Raw genomic sequence first — 16,572 nt, forward strand, 5'->3', positions numbered from 1 at the left:
TTGTTTCACAAATGCATGACATATTTTCTCCCAGTCTGTGGTTTACCTTTTGGTTTTCTTAATGGTGTCGTTTGATGAGCTGGATTTAAGATTTTAATGAAGAGATTTGGGAACCAGCGTTGGAAGTAATGAGCCTTCACTCATTCTATATCTGATGCTGCAAATTTTTAGTTACAAAGATGTATGATATGCTCTTAGGCATAAGGATTGTAACCATGCTTTCTTTTCAAGGCATCTGATAGGGCATGAAGAGAAAATTTGCAGAGGAAAGTTAGACTTCCCCATAGTAACAGCAGTTGTATTGCAGAGCGTGAAGATTCCAGATGTATTAGGTCTCTTGAGTAGCAAATGCCAGCGCATAGAAGAAGCCCATGTAAGAAGGTGACGTTCTGTCCTTGGCCAACTTTGCATTCTTATTTTCTAAAGCATTGGCATCATAGTGAATGACACAGTGCACGAGAGGGCTGTGCTATGTGCCGCTCAAGTTAAGCCCTTGCAGACACTTGAGGAATCATGAGAAACAGTAACACAGCAGCTGCTGCCAGCTTTTCCCCAAGATTTGATGACCGACTGCACAGATTAACAAAACAAGGAGAGAAGCAAGCTCCAGACTCCTCCTCGAGAGGCAGAAAGAATTCCTCTTAGGAGAAGGGGCATCATGTGATATTAAATATTGACTCATTACATGGTTCTGGGGAGATGCTTTCAAGCTTCTTGGAATACCAGCAACAGAGAACGAGCTTTCGGAATTAGCGTTCATGTGCGAACTCACTGACCAGCCAGTGCTGACATTAGCTACCTGAAATGATGCTTGGTTCTAACGCTGATCATTGTTAGCTCCGATCTTTTATTATTTGTGATAAGGTTTGATTTTGATAATAATCATAGTTCTCAAGTTGAAAAGCCTTAGTAGTCTCTAATTTACGCTAAGTAAATTCTGGCTTCTTGGTTGGTTTCTGTCAATTCTGAATTATTTAGCATACCGTTTGTAATATTTAACTTTGGAGAAAAGTATGTAGAAGATCATTATAGACTTATTCTTTGATACCTACCCTGTTTGGAACTGAAACAAGACTTATCTTTATTTTTGTTTGTATATTGTGACTTTTGGCTAATAAGGGCTCGAATACCTTCAGTTTTCTTGGGTTCCACCTATATTCTAGAATTCTCCATTTGTATACTTACCACTGATCCTGCAAAACTCAGAAAAAATAACAACGGCTCACAGAGGAAGTGGCCATGGCTTAATGCAATGAACAGATAAAAGCTGAAGGGGTCAGAACACCCTTAAATGCAAAGAAATAAAAAATTAGGAACTTGACATTATTTAGAAGACTTAAAAATCATGGCATTCCTCAACACAATTTAAAAATTCTAAAATATGAATAAAAAGTTTATACATTAAAAACATTGTTCTGACTTTTTAAATTAAAAAATTTGTTAATTTTATTTATTTATTTATTTGAGAGAGGGAGAGTGTGCACAAGAGGGGGAGAGAGGCAGAGGGAGAGTGAGAGAGGCTCCACACTCCGTACAAAGCCTGACGCGGAGCTCGATTCCTTGAGCCTGGCATCATGACCTGAGCTGAAATCAAGAGTCAGATGTTCAACTGATTGAGTCGCTTAGACGCCTTGGTTCTTTTTTTTTTTTTTTTTTTAATGTATTCTTTAGGAAGAGAATATGATTTTTTTTTCTCAGACAAAACTATCTCTGAATTTAGCCATCATCTTGTTCTAACTGCCTCTTTCCTTGCTGCTTCAGGTGAACCTCTTTGTGCTGCTCTCTGTGGTGTGTGTCCTCTTAAATCTAGCTGGATTTATTCTCGGCTGCCAAGGGGCCCAGTTTGTGTCCAGCGTGCCCCGGTGTGATCTGGTAAGTAATCCTAGAGCATGGCTGTGCACCTGCATGGACCCTGGCCTGCCTGGCTTTCCAGGGGTGCCAGTGTGTGCCCGGCAGCATCCTAAAGTGAAATCTGAAGTCAGGCAGAGAAAGTGGGAAAACAAAACAAAGAACTGGCCTGCTAGTTATTTTACTCACATTGTCAACTGTTTTTTTCCAAAGCGGGGACCATCTAGCAGAACCCCAGCACCGCAGTAATATGCCGCATCGTTAGTTAGTGGATGGATGGATAGGTCAGGTCTCCACAAGCAATAACTGGCTGCTCTCGTCTGAAGAGGGAAAATGGAGATGATCAGAATACAGTTCAGCAGTCCTTTATCTGAAACCTTTGGAGGCCAGGTGTGTTTCAGCATTCAGAATTTTCCAAAGATCAACGTGGTGCATACATGATTTCCTCTGTAACGCACCGTGGGACTCTGGGACAGCAGGCTTTAATCCAAACTTTCGGTTTTCAGGGCTTTTTGGATTTCGGAACTGTGGATAAGAGGTTGTGGTCCTGCACAATCTCTGAATTTTTTCCTTTAATTTTTAATGGTGGTAAAATGCGTGTAGCAAAAAAATGTACCATCTTAACCATTTTTAAGAGTTAAGTTCAGTAGTTGAAGTTCATTCATATTGTTGTGCAACCAATCTCCAGGACATTTTTCTTGTTGCAGAACTGAAATTCTGTATGTATTAAACAATTCCCCTACCTTTCTGGCCCTCCCCCCACTCCACCGCACCCCCCCCCCCCGACCCTGCTTCCGGCAGCCACTCTTCTGCTTTCTGACTCTATGAATTTAACTGATCTAGGTACCTGATATAAGTGGAACCATAGAGCATGTGTCTTTTTGTGACTGGCTTACTTCACTTATTTCCCTTAGCCTAATGTCTTCAACACGCCCACATGTAGCATGTGTCAGATGTCCTTTAAGGCTTGAGTAATATTCCATCGCGTGTGTATACCATATATAATTTTTTAACCACAAAAATGCTTAAGTGTCATAAAAATCGGCTTGCAAATATCTCTCTGGAGAGCGTGCTTTCAATTCTTGTGGGTCTATACCCAATTGCCGGCCATCTTTGAACTTTTTTTTTTTTAAGTTTTAAAATTTCTTAGAGAGAACGTGCATGCATGCAAGCAGGGAAGAGGGGCAGAGAGGGAGAGAAAGAGAATCTCAAGCGGGCTCTATGCCTGTCATGGAGCCTGATGCAGGGCTCGTTCCCACGACCCTGGGATCATGACCTGAGCCAAAAGCAAGAGTTGGCTGCTCAATGGACTGAGCCACCCAGGCACCCCTATCTTTGGACTTTTTTTTTTAAGTTTTTGTTTATTTTTGAGAGAGAGAGAGTGTAAGCACAAGCAGGGGAGGGGCAGAGAGAGGGAGACACAGAATCTGAAGCAGGCTCCAGGATCTGAGCTGTCAGCACAGAGCCCGACACAGGGCTCGAACCCACGAACCATGAGATCATGACCTGAGCCAAAGTTGGACGCTTAACTGACGGAGCCACCCAAGTGCCCCCATCTTTGGACTTTTTAAAAGGACTTCTCAGTGACAAATACCTCTGTGTGGCACAAAGCAAAAGAAACAGACTCTTGAGAAGCCGTAGTCAGTGTCACCTATTTGGAACTTGGTTCCCAGGCAGTGTCGTCCCTTAGAAACCAGGAGGATGTAAGTGGAAGAGTGGCCGCGTGTCTCACAATGGATGTGACGGTAGAAGTCCTGGCCTTACCCAGGAGGAGAGCTCCTCAGGGACTCACCCCAAACCTGTTGCCCTTTCTTAACACCCCTTTACGAGTTTTCTGATTTGTCGTTGCATTGTGTAATAACCCTAAGTTACGGGACCCCAGGCTCACAGCCGTTTCTGGTTTTCAAGGTCCCCTGCGATTCACCATCGCCCTGCCTACTCCCTAAGGCAGCTCACGCTCCTGGTAACACTGCAAAGCCTGCCTGGCATTGCCCTGCTTTCTGACCTCTAACAACGCTGTCTCCCCACCCCTCAAATTCCTCATCCCTCACTTCCCTGTTCTTCAAATGGTATCGCTCGTTTAAAGCCCCATTCAAAGATTATTTTCTTCAAGAAACAGTCCCTGAAGCCCCAGCGAAGATGATCTTCCAGAATGTCCTATATGTACATCTTGTAGATATTTATCCTTCTCATTTTTGGGGTCGGAGACATTTTATATACCTGCCTTCTCTGTTCCTCCAAGCTGGAATCAGCCTGAGGGCAGCGTCTGGTTCTCTCTTATTTTGGGCCCAATGGCCCCCTTCACTGCCTTCTATTCCTTCATGTACAGAGTTTCCAGAAAAAAAAATGTTGAACAAAACTTGGTTTTCCAATTACTAATCACACAGCAAATTAGAAGAGGCTAAGAGACCAGACACAGGCTGGAAGTGAAAAGTCGTAGTATACTGAAAGACAGTTTGGCAAAATTGTAGCATCTCTTAGGTGCAAGAGACTGTGTTAGAGGCTGCTGAGAGTAGGAGGGAAAAGTCAGACCTCCTTTCTGACCTGGAAGTTTTTCACGTAGCAGGAGGAACGGGATAAGCCTGGCAAACGCTGGATTAGTGTTTGGGCAGGACATGAATATGTGCTCAACTGCAAGCAGCTAGAGCGGGGCTGCCCGTCAGACTGACACACGGTGCTCAGGGCAAGCAGAGAAAGAAGGGCTTGTATCCGGGGGCAGATAGGGAAGGGCTACCTGGAGTCTAGGTGTCTGAGTTGGACCTTGGAGAATGGATAAATAAGGAGAGTGTGTAGAACCCAAGAGAAGACAGGACTCAGAGGACAGTGGGGAAATTAGCCCTGGTGGTGCTGGAAAATCGCAAGGGGTTAAGGGTATATTTAACGGACTTTTCTGAGAAATTCTGTGGTTCAGGGGCACCTGGGTGTCTTGGTTAAGCATCTGACTTCCGCTCAGGTCACGATCTCACAGTTTGTGAAGTATGAGCCCCGCATCGGGCTCTGTGCTGACAGCTCAGAGCCTGGAGCCTGCTTCAGATTCTGTGTCTCCCTCTCTCTCTGCCCCTCCCCTGCTCACGCTCTGTCTCTCTCTGTCTCTCAAAAATAAATAAATGTTAAAAAATATTAAAAAAAAAAAAAGAAATTCTGTGGTTCTCTACCCTGAGTGCCCATTAGAGTCACCTGAGGGAACTTTTTAAAGAAAAAAAAAAAAAAAGAGATTCTATACTCAGTGATTCTCAGTCGGCCTGGAGTGGGGGCCTTGGCATCAGTATCTTCTTATGTTTTTTTTTGGATTATTCAAAAATAAATAACTGAGAGAGAGAGAATGAAAGGGGGAGGAGCAGAGAGAGAGGGGATAGAGGTTCTGAAATGGATTCTGTGCTGACAGCAGAGACCCCGATGTGGGGCTTGAGCTTATGAACCACAAGATCATGACCTGAGCAAAAGTCAGATGCCTAACCGACTGAACCACTCAGGTGCCCTGTGTGTCTTCTTATGTTTTTCAGTGTATTTTTAATTAAAGGTTTTTTTTTCCCCCCACCACAAAACCAACTCTGTGATTGTTTCTGATTATAAAACTAAAAATTTGGACAAGCCCTAAAAGTATAGGACAGAACTTAAAAATCATTTGAAATCACACCCTTCTGGGTTAGCACTGTTAACCACTGATGGATTTTGGGGGCACCTCTTTATGCATAAAAACACACATAATTTTCCATCAGTGGGAACATGTAATTGTTGTTTTTCTTCAGGGAGGCTGTTTGACAAATGAAATCTTTTTGGGGATGGGGACACTTTCTGTCCTTCCCTCTCCACCATGTCACCCCAAATCCCTGGTAACAAACTGGGGAGTCTCCATTTGTGTTTCCATGTTATGTTATCCTACATAAATATGTAGGAAGTGGGGGCATTAATGATTTATCTTCCAAAAATGGGACATAGTGTGTCTACTTCCCTACATACTGTTTTTCTCACTTAAAGGTGTATTAGATACTCCCCCTCTTTTTTATTCTTTTTTTTAAAGGTTAGCCCTCTATTTCCTTGTTGTCTATGATGGCTTGGGGTTTGGCCCATAAAAACAATGTTGCCACACATACCATTCTCTCCCTGGGGGCTTTTCACTCCATGGAGGAAGCTCCCAGGTCAGAGATTGTTCCTGGTGGGGAAGGCGTATTTTTTCTTCTGTTTGTCTCATTTTTTTACAAAAATTACACAATCAGGGGCGCCTGGGTGGCTCAGCCGGTTAAGTGTCCAACTTCAGCTCAGGTCACGATCTCATGGTTGGTGAGTTTGAGTCTCGCATCAGGCTCTATACTCCTAGCTCAGAGCCTGGAGCTTGCTTGCTTGAGATTCTGTGTCTCCCTCTCTCTCTTCCCCTCCCCCCCCCTCAAAAATAAATAAACACTAAAAAAATTACACATTCAACGATTTGGTGACCCTATTTTTTAAAATTGAGGGTAAAACTTAAAATGAAATATACAGATCTTAAGGGTGCAGTTCATTGAGTTTTGACCAGTGGATACATGCATCTTAGCGAATGTATGCACTGGTGAATACACACCACACGAGATTTAAAACATTAGTTTTGCCCATTGTTGGACTTCACCTGAATGGGGTCAGGTATGTACCCTTCTGTGTCTGACTTATTTTGCTCAGCGTAACACTTTTGAGATTCATCCGTGATTTTGTGTTGTATCAGTCCCTTCTTTTTTTTTTTTTTTTCTTTTGCACATCAGTATTTCATTATATGAAAACATCACAAGTTGTTTAATCCGTTCTCCTGTTGATGGACATTTGTGTTGTTTCCAGCTTGGGGATATTATGAACAGAGCTATTATAAACATTTTTGCATAGCTGTGGTTTTTCTTGTGAGCCCGTTTTCTTTTCTCTCAAGTAAATAAGTGATACGGTATTGCTTGAGGCATGTGGCAAAAGTGTGTGTCACTTTATAAGAAGCTGCTAGATGGTTTCCCAAGGTGGTTGGGGAAGAAGTATTGTTTTCAATTTTTAAAAAAAAATTTTAATGTTTATTTATTGGAGACAGAGACAGAGCACGGGTGGGGGGGGGGCAGAGAGAAAGAGAGAGAGAGAGAGAGAGAGACAGAATCTGATGCAGGCTCCTGAGCTGTCAGTGCAGACGTGGGGCTCGAACTCATAAACCACAAGATCATGACCTGAGCTGAAATCAAGAGTCAGACGCTTGACTGAGCCATCCAGGTGCCCCAGGAGAATAAGTATTTTTAATTTAAAATACATGGCTGGTTTCTTTATTAAAGGGCCTCAACTTACATTTCTACTGGTGCCCCTCCGTCAGCCAACAAGTGTTTCTCTCCAAAATTTGTCAGTCTGAGGGGCTGGTGTGGGAGCTCATGGGTTATAGTGGCTTGCAGTCCCCTCATTGCTAGAGATGGGGTCCTCATTTTTCAAAAGCTTCCCGGAAGATTCTAACAGGCAGCCGGGGTTGAGAACCACAACACTGGTGATAATGAAAAGGAGGGGAGGATCTCTCTGGTGGCATCAGGTAACACTATCAAGGTTGAAGGGTGAATATTGTTCATGTAGAGGCTTGAACAGGGTTGTTTGTGGATGGTTAAAGAGATCAAGGAGAAGTTGGAATATAGCTGCAGAAATATTGGGGGCACAGCTGGGATTGAGAAGGGAGGTGGAGGATCAGGACAGAAAGAGCAAGAAATACAAAATACACAGTTGTCTGGCATCATTTTATACAGAGCCTCAGGGTTGTTTGTGTCTGCTGGGCACAGCGATTGATACTCATTATTATTTGGATAATGATTAAACTTTCCAAAAGTCTTGTGTAAAGGGATTAACATTCACCGATCTGGAAAGCTGTTCCATCCAGACCAGCTCACCCAGGAAGTTCCAGAGAGCTGAAGTTTCCATATACACAGAAGCCTGGTTGTGTGTAAATAATGCAGCCACGTGTGTAGGTGTGTGTGTGTGTGTGTGTGTGTGTGTGTGCTCACGCACACGCGCGCAGCCCGCACAAGCCTGTTTTCTCTCTTAACTTGAATGCCTTGTATCAAGAATGGACTCGAGGGGGAGGGGAGTACTTTGCAAGATGACACCTAGTATTACCTGAGGGAGGCAGAATCCTTAGGTAGGATTTTGAGGCTTACGTAAGTATAAGAAATAGAAACCACACTGCATGGTGCTGAAAAAGTGAACTTGGTTGAGCTTGGTTGGTGTTTGGGAAGAAGAGAGCCTCGTGTACATAAGCAGAATGTAGCAACTCTAATAGCTGCTTATTTGTAACTACTAAAAAGTACTGTTAGTAGTAAATCAGGGAGTTCTCAGCTGGAGACTTTGAGGGAAGCAACTCCCTGGGAGTAATACTTCCCAGCTGAATTTAGCCCAGTGTAAGGACTCTTGCTAATTATGAAGAGGGGCTAAGAGAAAGCCATTGATCCCTCAGAGGAAATAAAATCCCCCCGCCCAGACTCTGCCTAGAGAACTCCTGTCTGAACCGCCACAGAAGTTTTCCCTTAGAAGGCAAAAATTGAGTGCAGATATTAGCAGCAGGATGTACCTTCAGACATGTGAGACAGTGGAAGAAAAATTCAAACACAGACAGCCTTTTGCTTCTATGTGCGTCTGCAGGGTATGTTGTGGATCTAGGTGTGGGGACATTGTTAAGACAAGAGTCTCTGTGGACAAACCAGGAAAGGACAGAAACCAAGTGGAAATGAGTGGATAGGGTCCATCGAGGTAACTCTAGTTACTGTAATTTTTTGTATCTGAGGCAGAATTTATATCAAAATCTGGGCATCAGTGTTTGATATAATAATGCATCCCTTTCACTGTGGTTTAAGGACAGAGAATAAAAAATGTTACAGAATCCATGGAGTTTTGGAAGAGGCAAAACTAATCTATGTGGAAAAAATCAAAACAGTGTTTGCCTGTAGGAGGATGGGGGCAGGGATTGATGGGGAAGGGCATGATAAAACTTCCTCTGGTGATTCTATCTTCTCTATGTTGATAAGGATTTGGGATGCACAGGAGTTAGCGTTACTTAAAATTCTGCAAATGGCGTGCTTAAGATTTGTATGTACATTTTGTGTGTGTGCATGTAAATTTCACATCCAAGAAAGAGAAAACCAAACCAAAACATAATGTGTCTATTAACGTGTGTAATCATCAGTGGACATTTTTCCCTTCGCTTCATAGTCAACATGTATTAAAAGGAACTATGTTTTCTCCTAATTTGGAAAAGTACAATTTGTTACAGGAGGGTAGCTACAGGGTGAGTTTGGTTAGAAGGTAAAAATCTTAATTCAATAAGAAAGAAGACTCATATTTCCTCTTAAGTAACTAAAACACTGTAGATGTTCAGTTATTAAAGATTACTAAAGAATTTTGCAGCTAGTGATGTTGAAGCTACCTAATTAATCTAACAAGTATGAAAAAGGTATGTCTCTTCCTTTTAACCAAAATTTAACAGCCAACTCTAACAGCTCAAGAGGCAGAGCAAGTTAAGTATGAATTTTGGCTCCTAAATTATGGGTCTTAATTAGCCAACTTCAGGTTTTGCATGTTTTTATAACTTGATTCAAGGGGAACTTAGAAATATGGCCAAAAGTTTGCCACACATTTCACTATAAATATGAGATTACTCATCTCTGATGTTATCACTTCAAATAAAGAAAGCTAGAACCTGTGACCACATTGAAGATGTCAGCTGAGAGATCTCGTTAAGTCCATGTGGTTTGGGGATACCGTTCACCAAATATACCCTGTGTTTCTTATAGGCACATGATAGCTTAAATTTTCCTACCCACTTGGAGTTAGGTAGAGCCATAAGATTTGTTTTGGCAATGAAATGTGAGCTAAAGCGAGGAGTGTCATTTCCAAGAGGAAGATTTAGGCTAGAGTTATGACGACTTAGCAAGTTAAAAACACAGGGCACCCAATTAAATTTAAATGTCAAATGAACAGCTGATACGGTTTTGTTTTTTGTATAACGGTTTTTGTTTTTGTATAATGTTTTATAAACATTTCTCATGCAGTATTTTAGGACATAATTATACTAAACAATGATGTTGTTTATCTGGATTTGAATTTAACTGTGTGTCCAATATTTTTCCTGGCAACCCTATTTTAAGTGCCAGTGTGCATTTTATCATGTGCTCTCCACCTCTGGCATAGTGATCATTAATCTCGAGATGGTGGGTGGTCCATCAACCAAGGTCCCTAATGGAATATGATGACCAGAGCCCCCGGCTGACCTGCAGTGGGCATGTAGAATATTCAAGAAATAACCTTGTTGTTACAACAGCATACCCTAGCCTACCCTGACTGATATAGGTACTGCCTGGCATGGGACCTCACCATATCTCATTCTGCAGGATTGGTGCTCCAGGGTAGCCTGTGTATTCATTCTCAATAATCAGATTGTCGTTCTGCCTTTTCCCCTTTAAGGTGGACTTAGGCGAAGGCAAGATTTGCTTCTGTTGTGAAGAATTTCAACCAGCCAAATGCACAGACAAAGAAAATGCCTTGAAACTCTTTCCGGTTCAGCCTTGTAATGCTGTTCACCTGCTACTCAAGGTACTCGAATGGATTCAACCCTCATCAGTAAATAGGCTATAGAGCCCCCAAGAAGGCAAAGTTACTTGAAATATTCCTACCCTGTTACCTCCCTCCAATAATTGGGCTGCTGAACGCAGATAGGAGCCAACCCTCATCAATGACCCAGGGACAGAACTGAGTTCAGGAAAAAGCGCAGATTACTGTGTGTCTCTTAAATTACGAATGGATGGCTTTCTTTGTGTTCAAGAATTATAAGATAGCGAAAAATGTAAAGAAGCCTAAGTATATACATATCTATGTATATATATTTATGTACATGTATATCCATACCACACACGATGCAACTACACATATATGATGTAGCTTTTAGCAAAGCCTTTATTTTATATTTTTTAACTTTTTTTTAATGTTTATTTTTTGAGAGGGAGAAAGACAGAGTATGAGCAGGGGAGGGGCAGGGAGAGAGGGAGATAAAGAATCCAAAACAGGCTCCAGGCTCTGAGCTCTCAGCACAGAGCCCGATGAGGGGCTCGAACTCATGAACTGTGAGATCATGACCTGAGTTGAAGTCAGATGCTTAACTGACTGAGCCACCCTGGTGCCCCGGCTTTCATTTTATATTTCAAGTAGGCCCACACACATGTGGGGTTTGAACTCACGAACCTGAGATAAAGAGTTGCATGCTGTATGAACTGAGCCCACCAGGTGCCCCGGCCTTGAGCAAAACGTTTAAACTGCATGCCCGTTTGTCCTTGTACTGATGCTCCTTTGTTGGCTTCATCGAGTCCTGCGGGCTGTTGGGTGATGTTCAGCCAGGACACATAGGCTTGGGAGAGATATCCGTTAGTAAATGCAAGAGAAATTCAAGCACCTTACCTCTTGTTTAATAGGCTGCAACTATAGTAACTGAGAGATTAAAAATAAATGATTCCAGTTGCAGAGAGGAGTTCAGAATTACCCTTTCTTAGGGAATTGGATGAAAGTTTTGTCCTGACTTAAGCAAGGCCGCTAGTCCCGTGAGTGACAAGATCAGTTGGTGAACCCTGAGGTATTAACTTTTGGATAATCCCTCACTGACAGACAGGCTTTCTTCAGATCTTTCTTTTGGGTTTATTTTTTGTTCAAAGGAGGGATCTCTCAGCTGCCAGCTCTCTGAATTGTGTAGAGTGTGAAAATGGCCTTCTTTCTTTGGCTTCTTGGTTTTCTGGTAGCTGAGTCGCCCCCAAACTTTCCGAGCCACAACCCCTCTTGGGGAAAGCCTCGCTAAGGAGCCAGGACTGTGGCAACAGAAACTTCTGGAATTGCCTTTCCTGCTATTTTGAGACGTGTTTAGAGAAGAGACGCCCTATTTACACTCTGGCTGGCCTGCGCCCCTGCGTTGTCATAGTTAGGTGCCCAGGGCAGCCCAGCCGGTCGCTCCTGAAATAGAATCCGTGGCCACAGATTAAACAGCATGCTGTCCTGCTGGGAGGCTGCAGGAGGGGGAGGCGGGGAACTGCTATCATTGAGGACCCCACCTTCAGAACCGACACTCAGCTGCTCTCCTGGAAGGAACGTTTCCAGACCACATTCTGATGCTTGCAAAAAGAAAAATCGTAATCCTAGGGCTTTTGGGGACAGCAAGCTTCCGAGATCAGTTTTTAAAATTAAGAAGTATACATTACTGCCTGAGAGTCCTAATAATAACCAGCATTTATCTGGCACTTACCATAAGCCAAACGTCAAAGTCCTTTGCATGGTTTTTCTCATGAGAATCGCCTTGTTGGGACATTACCATTATTATTTTTAAAAGTTTTGATATTGCCTTCTGGTCATCAGCTTTGAAGTACTCGGTGGTGTTATTATTTCCCTGTTCTAGAAAGTTCTTTTCGCCCTGTGTGCCTTGAACGCCCTGACCACCACCGTCTGCTTGGTGGCAGCTGCCCTTCGCTACCTCCAGATATTTGCAGCCCGAAGATCCTGCATCGTAAGTCCAGACACGGGGACACCAGGACTGTGTTGCACTGAGCCTTTGTAGCAAAGGTTGTTGACTAACCAAGGTGCTGTTTCATTAGGATGAGTCCCAGATTTCTGTCGAAGAGGTGGAAGAACATGGACGGATCCCAGACCCCGATGATTTCGTGCCGCCAGTGCCCCCGCCTTCCTACTTCGCCACATTTTACTCGTGCACACCCCGGATGAACCGCAGGTAGCCTGGGTGCCCCCACCCCAGCTCTCTGTGAGGACTCATGGAGGATTGTGTTATTTTCCAGGATTTTCTATACCCCCCACCCTGCCCTTTTGTCTGATAAACCACGCCAAACCAAAGAAAAGTCACACCTTGACCTAAGGGTACGCTTTTTCCACTTCAATTAGCTTCCCAGGAAAACTGACACCCAGTGAGATGGCTGCTATAATGTGACAAGATTGAGAGCTGCCGTTGCCCTGGAAACACGCTCAGGCCAAATCGATGTTCATTATAACACCATCAGCAGGTTCCCAAATCATGACATTCTTCCCAGCCATTAAAAAAAGATTAATTATTCATGACATCTCCCTGGTCTAGAAAAAATAGACACCATGCTTATTTTCTTTTTCAAATTCTAGCTCAAAATTTATCGTTTGTTTCTTAAATCTCAGGAATAACTATTTGCAGAAAGAAATGCTGCATGTGTTTTTCTGGTTGGTAGCGACTTCTAGAATTATACCTCTTTAAAGATTGACTTTATTTATTCATTCAACAAACATTTAATCAGTCCTCGGCTGCTTCCTAGTCACCATGCTGGGTTATTGACATTCCGAATGAGTTAGATCCGCCTTCTTCCCCTCTCCATAGCTCAGAGTCTGGGTCATTATGGAGGAGTATTGCAAGGATCATAGTAGATCTCAAGAGAGAGATTTGGGTGCACAGAGGAGGCCCACATAACCCATGATCGTGAATGGGCTGCAGAGAGCTTGAAGGCAGAGTCAGCCAGCCAGAGTTGGCTTTCTGGATGAAGTGATCTTAAGCTGAATTTAAAGGATAAGCAAACTATATTTAAGCTTCCAAAAGAAAAATCTCTGAATTCTATAAGACTGGCGTCTTTAGCTCAATATTCAGAGGGCCAGGAATTTCTACTTTTAATCCCCAAGGTACACAAAGGAGAGTTGTCAAATTTGGTGCCAGGCTTGAGGTTTTTGGAAATCCATTTTCTAATGCTCAGGGCAGCCACATGTGGCTTTGAAATAGGTCACCAGTGGGAGCCCCTACACAGATGCCGTTAATGTTCTTTTCAGTGGGTTGTCTTCCTGCCTTGTCGCTCAGAGTTGTACCTAAACCCCATCTCCATGCCCTCCTCTGCTCACCCACCTAGGGGCAGGTAGGGATGGCCACAAAGCTGGAGGGGACAGCTTCTGGGTGCACGGAGGACAGCTCAGCCTCCCTGTTGTTCAAGGGGTGGTGTGCTGGAATGTCAAAGCTTCGGGGGCTAGGATGACTTCCCTAGTCTTTTAGGAAATGAGCCAAGAATTACAGGGGCCAGAGAGACAGAGCAATAGAACACATATTCCTTGTGCACGTAGAACACATTTGCTCATACTGTAGCCCAGTTTCAGGCTGTGTGCAGTGGACATATTGGAAGGCCGTAGAAAATGCCTGTTATTTCATGGTTGGGAAGAGAAATGCCCTCTTCAGGAAGAAGAATTAATTGGCTTTCTGATATTGTGGGTGAGCCCTTGGTTGACCTACGAGGAGGCAGCAGACAGATTTAATTTCCTGCGGTGGCAGAAAGGGAAAGTGACTCATGCGGGTGTTGGAGTCCTGCTGTCCAGCAGTGCCCCTCCCCACTTCCCTTCCTCTCTCTTCCATTTCTCTTATCAGTTCCTCCATAGTAATGCTTATCAATGTGGGTATATCCACCTTTGGGTGCATCCCTGGATTTGCCCCTCTGAGTCCTGAGACTGTCCTCTCCAAATCCAGACAAGCATCTCCTCAAGAGCTTTGCCTTTCAGAACTTGCCAGAAGGAACATGGAGGGGGGTGTTAAAGTAACCCATCCCTGTGAGAAAGAAGACACTGCTGGGCCTGAAGTATATACCTGGAGGCCGAGATCATATCTCCAATGGGCAAACACCCTTATTTTCTGCAATTCTCCCAGTATCAGAGGGCAGTCCACTTTCCTTACTAAAATGGCTAAATGTATTCACCTTTGCATACATATTGTATCAAAAGCATTCTTAAATTTGGCCGACTTTGCTAGATTTTTAGCTATCTACCTTATAGACACTAGCTCTTCAACTTTAACTGGTAATTTTCTTTCTTGTAAGCAGGCAGGCCAGAAGACTGATGAATGTTTTCTTTAGTATTTCCACAACCGGTTAAGAGTTTTCACACAATGGAAGCTCCCACTTCCTGTAAGATATCATGACCTCTCAGAGAAGTTTGTTTATTTAACTTCTATAAATACAACCACTTCGTGCATTGGTACCTCCCTGAGAAAGGGCTTCTCAAATTACCGTCATAAACAGAAACCTGATTGCAGTGAAGGTTTCTGTGCAAAGATGGGTTTCTGTCTCGTGACTTGATTTGTAAGGGCAGCAGGGGCTGCGTCTTCTTCCTCCGTCACCCCGGGGAGCCCCCCATCCTCAGAAATTGGTTGGAGCCAGGAGTCAAGAAGCAGTTCCGTGACTGTGGACCTAGTTGAACCATGGTGATGTAATGTGTTACGGAAAATTTAAGATTATAGAAAGCAGAACATGGGCAATTTGTTTCTTGGTGGTAAACATAACAAGCTCATTTCCTTTCCTAATGAAGTTCAAAACCCAAACTCAAGTGGAGCCAGGCTGTGCTGGTGGGCGACTCAGTGTTCAGTGCACCCTTGCCTGGCATCCACATCACTGTTCCAGGACATAGGGGAGGACCACTCTTTGGTCGTATGAGTTGCTGTATGACCTTGCCTGAGTTCTCAAGGCCTAGTGGTCAACTTAAAGCAGAACGCATTTGGCATGGTCTGTTGGGGTTTTCTGTCTATCTTCAGTAGAGAAGGATTCCTGGAGAGTTTGGGATGAACTTGAAAGAGCCCAAACTCTGGAGTCTGTTACCAGGCTGCCCTTGGGGGATCTCTTACCATTTTTGACTCCCAGATTCCTTCTTCAGCTGTGGTGTCATATGGCCGCTTAGCTGATTTCTAAGAGACAAAAATCTCTTTATCTGTGTGGGCCCCACCACAGGCAATTAGAGCAGACTTTCTAGAGGTGAGGCCTGGGCCTTCCATAGTTTGCAAACCTCCCCGGGTGATTCTACTCCCTAGCTGCGGTCAGGAGCCACGAGGGATCAGGAGAAAACCTGCCAGGTCATAGCAGACCTGCTTCCCTCCCCAGATCCCTGTGTACCCAAAGGAGGTGAAATAGAGAAAACTATTTAATAGGAAAGGAACTTTCCTTTTCTCCTCTAGAAGCATCTTCCATCAAACAGAGGCTTTCTTGGTCATTACAGTAACCACCGTAAGAAGCCATTCATTTGCAGTCAATTTAGAGAAAATGTGCCCCCTTTCCCCCTAGTTTTCCTTCTTGAAGAGTTTAAGATTTAAAATGGAGGTCCGTTTGACCTCTTGGCCCCAAGCAAGACCTCTCTTCTCTGTGAACATACAGGTAGCCACTGGGTGGGGAATATCAAACAAAAGACCACCAGAGCTAACAAACAAATTGGCAAAGCTGGGGGTAGTCACCTTCCTGGGGAGGATGCTGCAGTGAAGAAACACAAGGGGAGGCAGGCGCCTGAGTGGCTTGGTCGGTTAAGCGTCTCACTCTTGGTTTTGGCTCAGGTCATGATCTCGAGGTTTCGTGGGTTCAAGCCCTACATCGAGCTGTATGCTGGCAACATGGAGCCTGCTTGGGATTCTCTCTCTCTCTCTCTCTCTCTCCCCTCCCCTCCCCTCCCCTCCCCTCCCCTCTCCCCCCCCATTTGCCCCTCCCCCATCCACGCTGTGTCTGTCTCTCTCAAAAATAAATAAACTTAAAAAAAAAAAGAAACTCAGGGGGAGCTGGCTGAGGGATTTGGGAGTACAGGAAAGATGGCTCTGGAGAGGACAGAAGGAGTCCCTAGGGCTCACTGAGTGAAATGAGCCTCCTTGTTCACTGGTTGTATCGTTAGGAAAAAAGAACATCACATGTTTTTCAACTTTTTTCCTCCACCAGAGTGGGCACAGGAATTAAATGAAACAAC

General features: G+C 43.9%; 1 protein-coding gene across 1 annotated transcript in view; it reads left to right on the plus strand.

The window, feature by feature from the left end:
• The window catches only part of ENTREP1 (endosomal transmembrane epsin interactor 1), a 65,840-nt gene that overhangs the window by 38,744 nt on the left and 10,524 nt on the right, over positions 1–16,572 (plus strand). The window contains exons 3-6 of the mRNA XM_047097457.1: positions 1,762–1,872; positions 10,282–10,410; positions 12,251–12,358; positions 12,447–12,580. Coding sequence (XP_046953413.1) covers positions 1,762–1,872; positions 10,282–10,410; positions 12,251–12,358; positions 12,447–12,580 — 482 coding nt within the window. The remainder of the gene's footprint in view (positions 1–1,761; positions 1,873–10,281; positions 10,411–12,250; positions 12,359–12,446; positions 12,581–16,572) is intronic.

Source organism: Lynx rufus, unplaced genomic scaffold (assembly GCF_022079265.1).
Source record: "Lynx rufus isolate CCGP_SWC_20201006 ecotype Redwood Valley unplaced genomic scaffold, mLynRuf1.p SCAF_10, whole genome shotgun sequence".
Classification (NCBI taxonomy): Eukaryota; Metazoa; Chordata; class Mammalia; order Carnivora; family Felidae; genus Lynx; species Lynx rufus.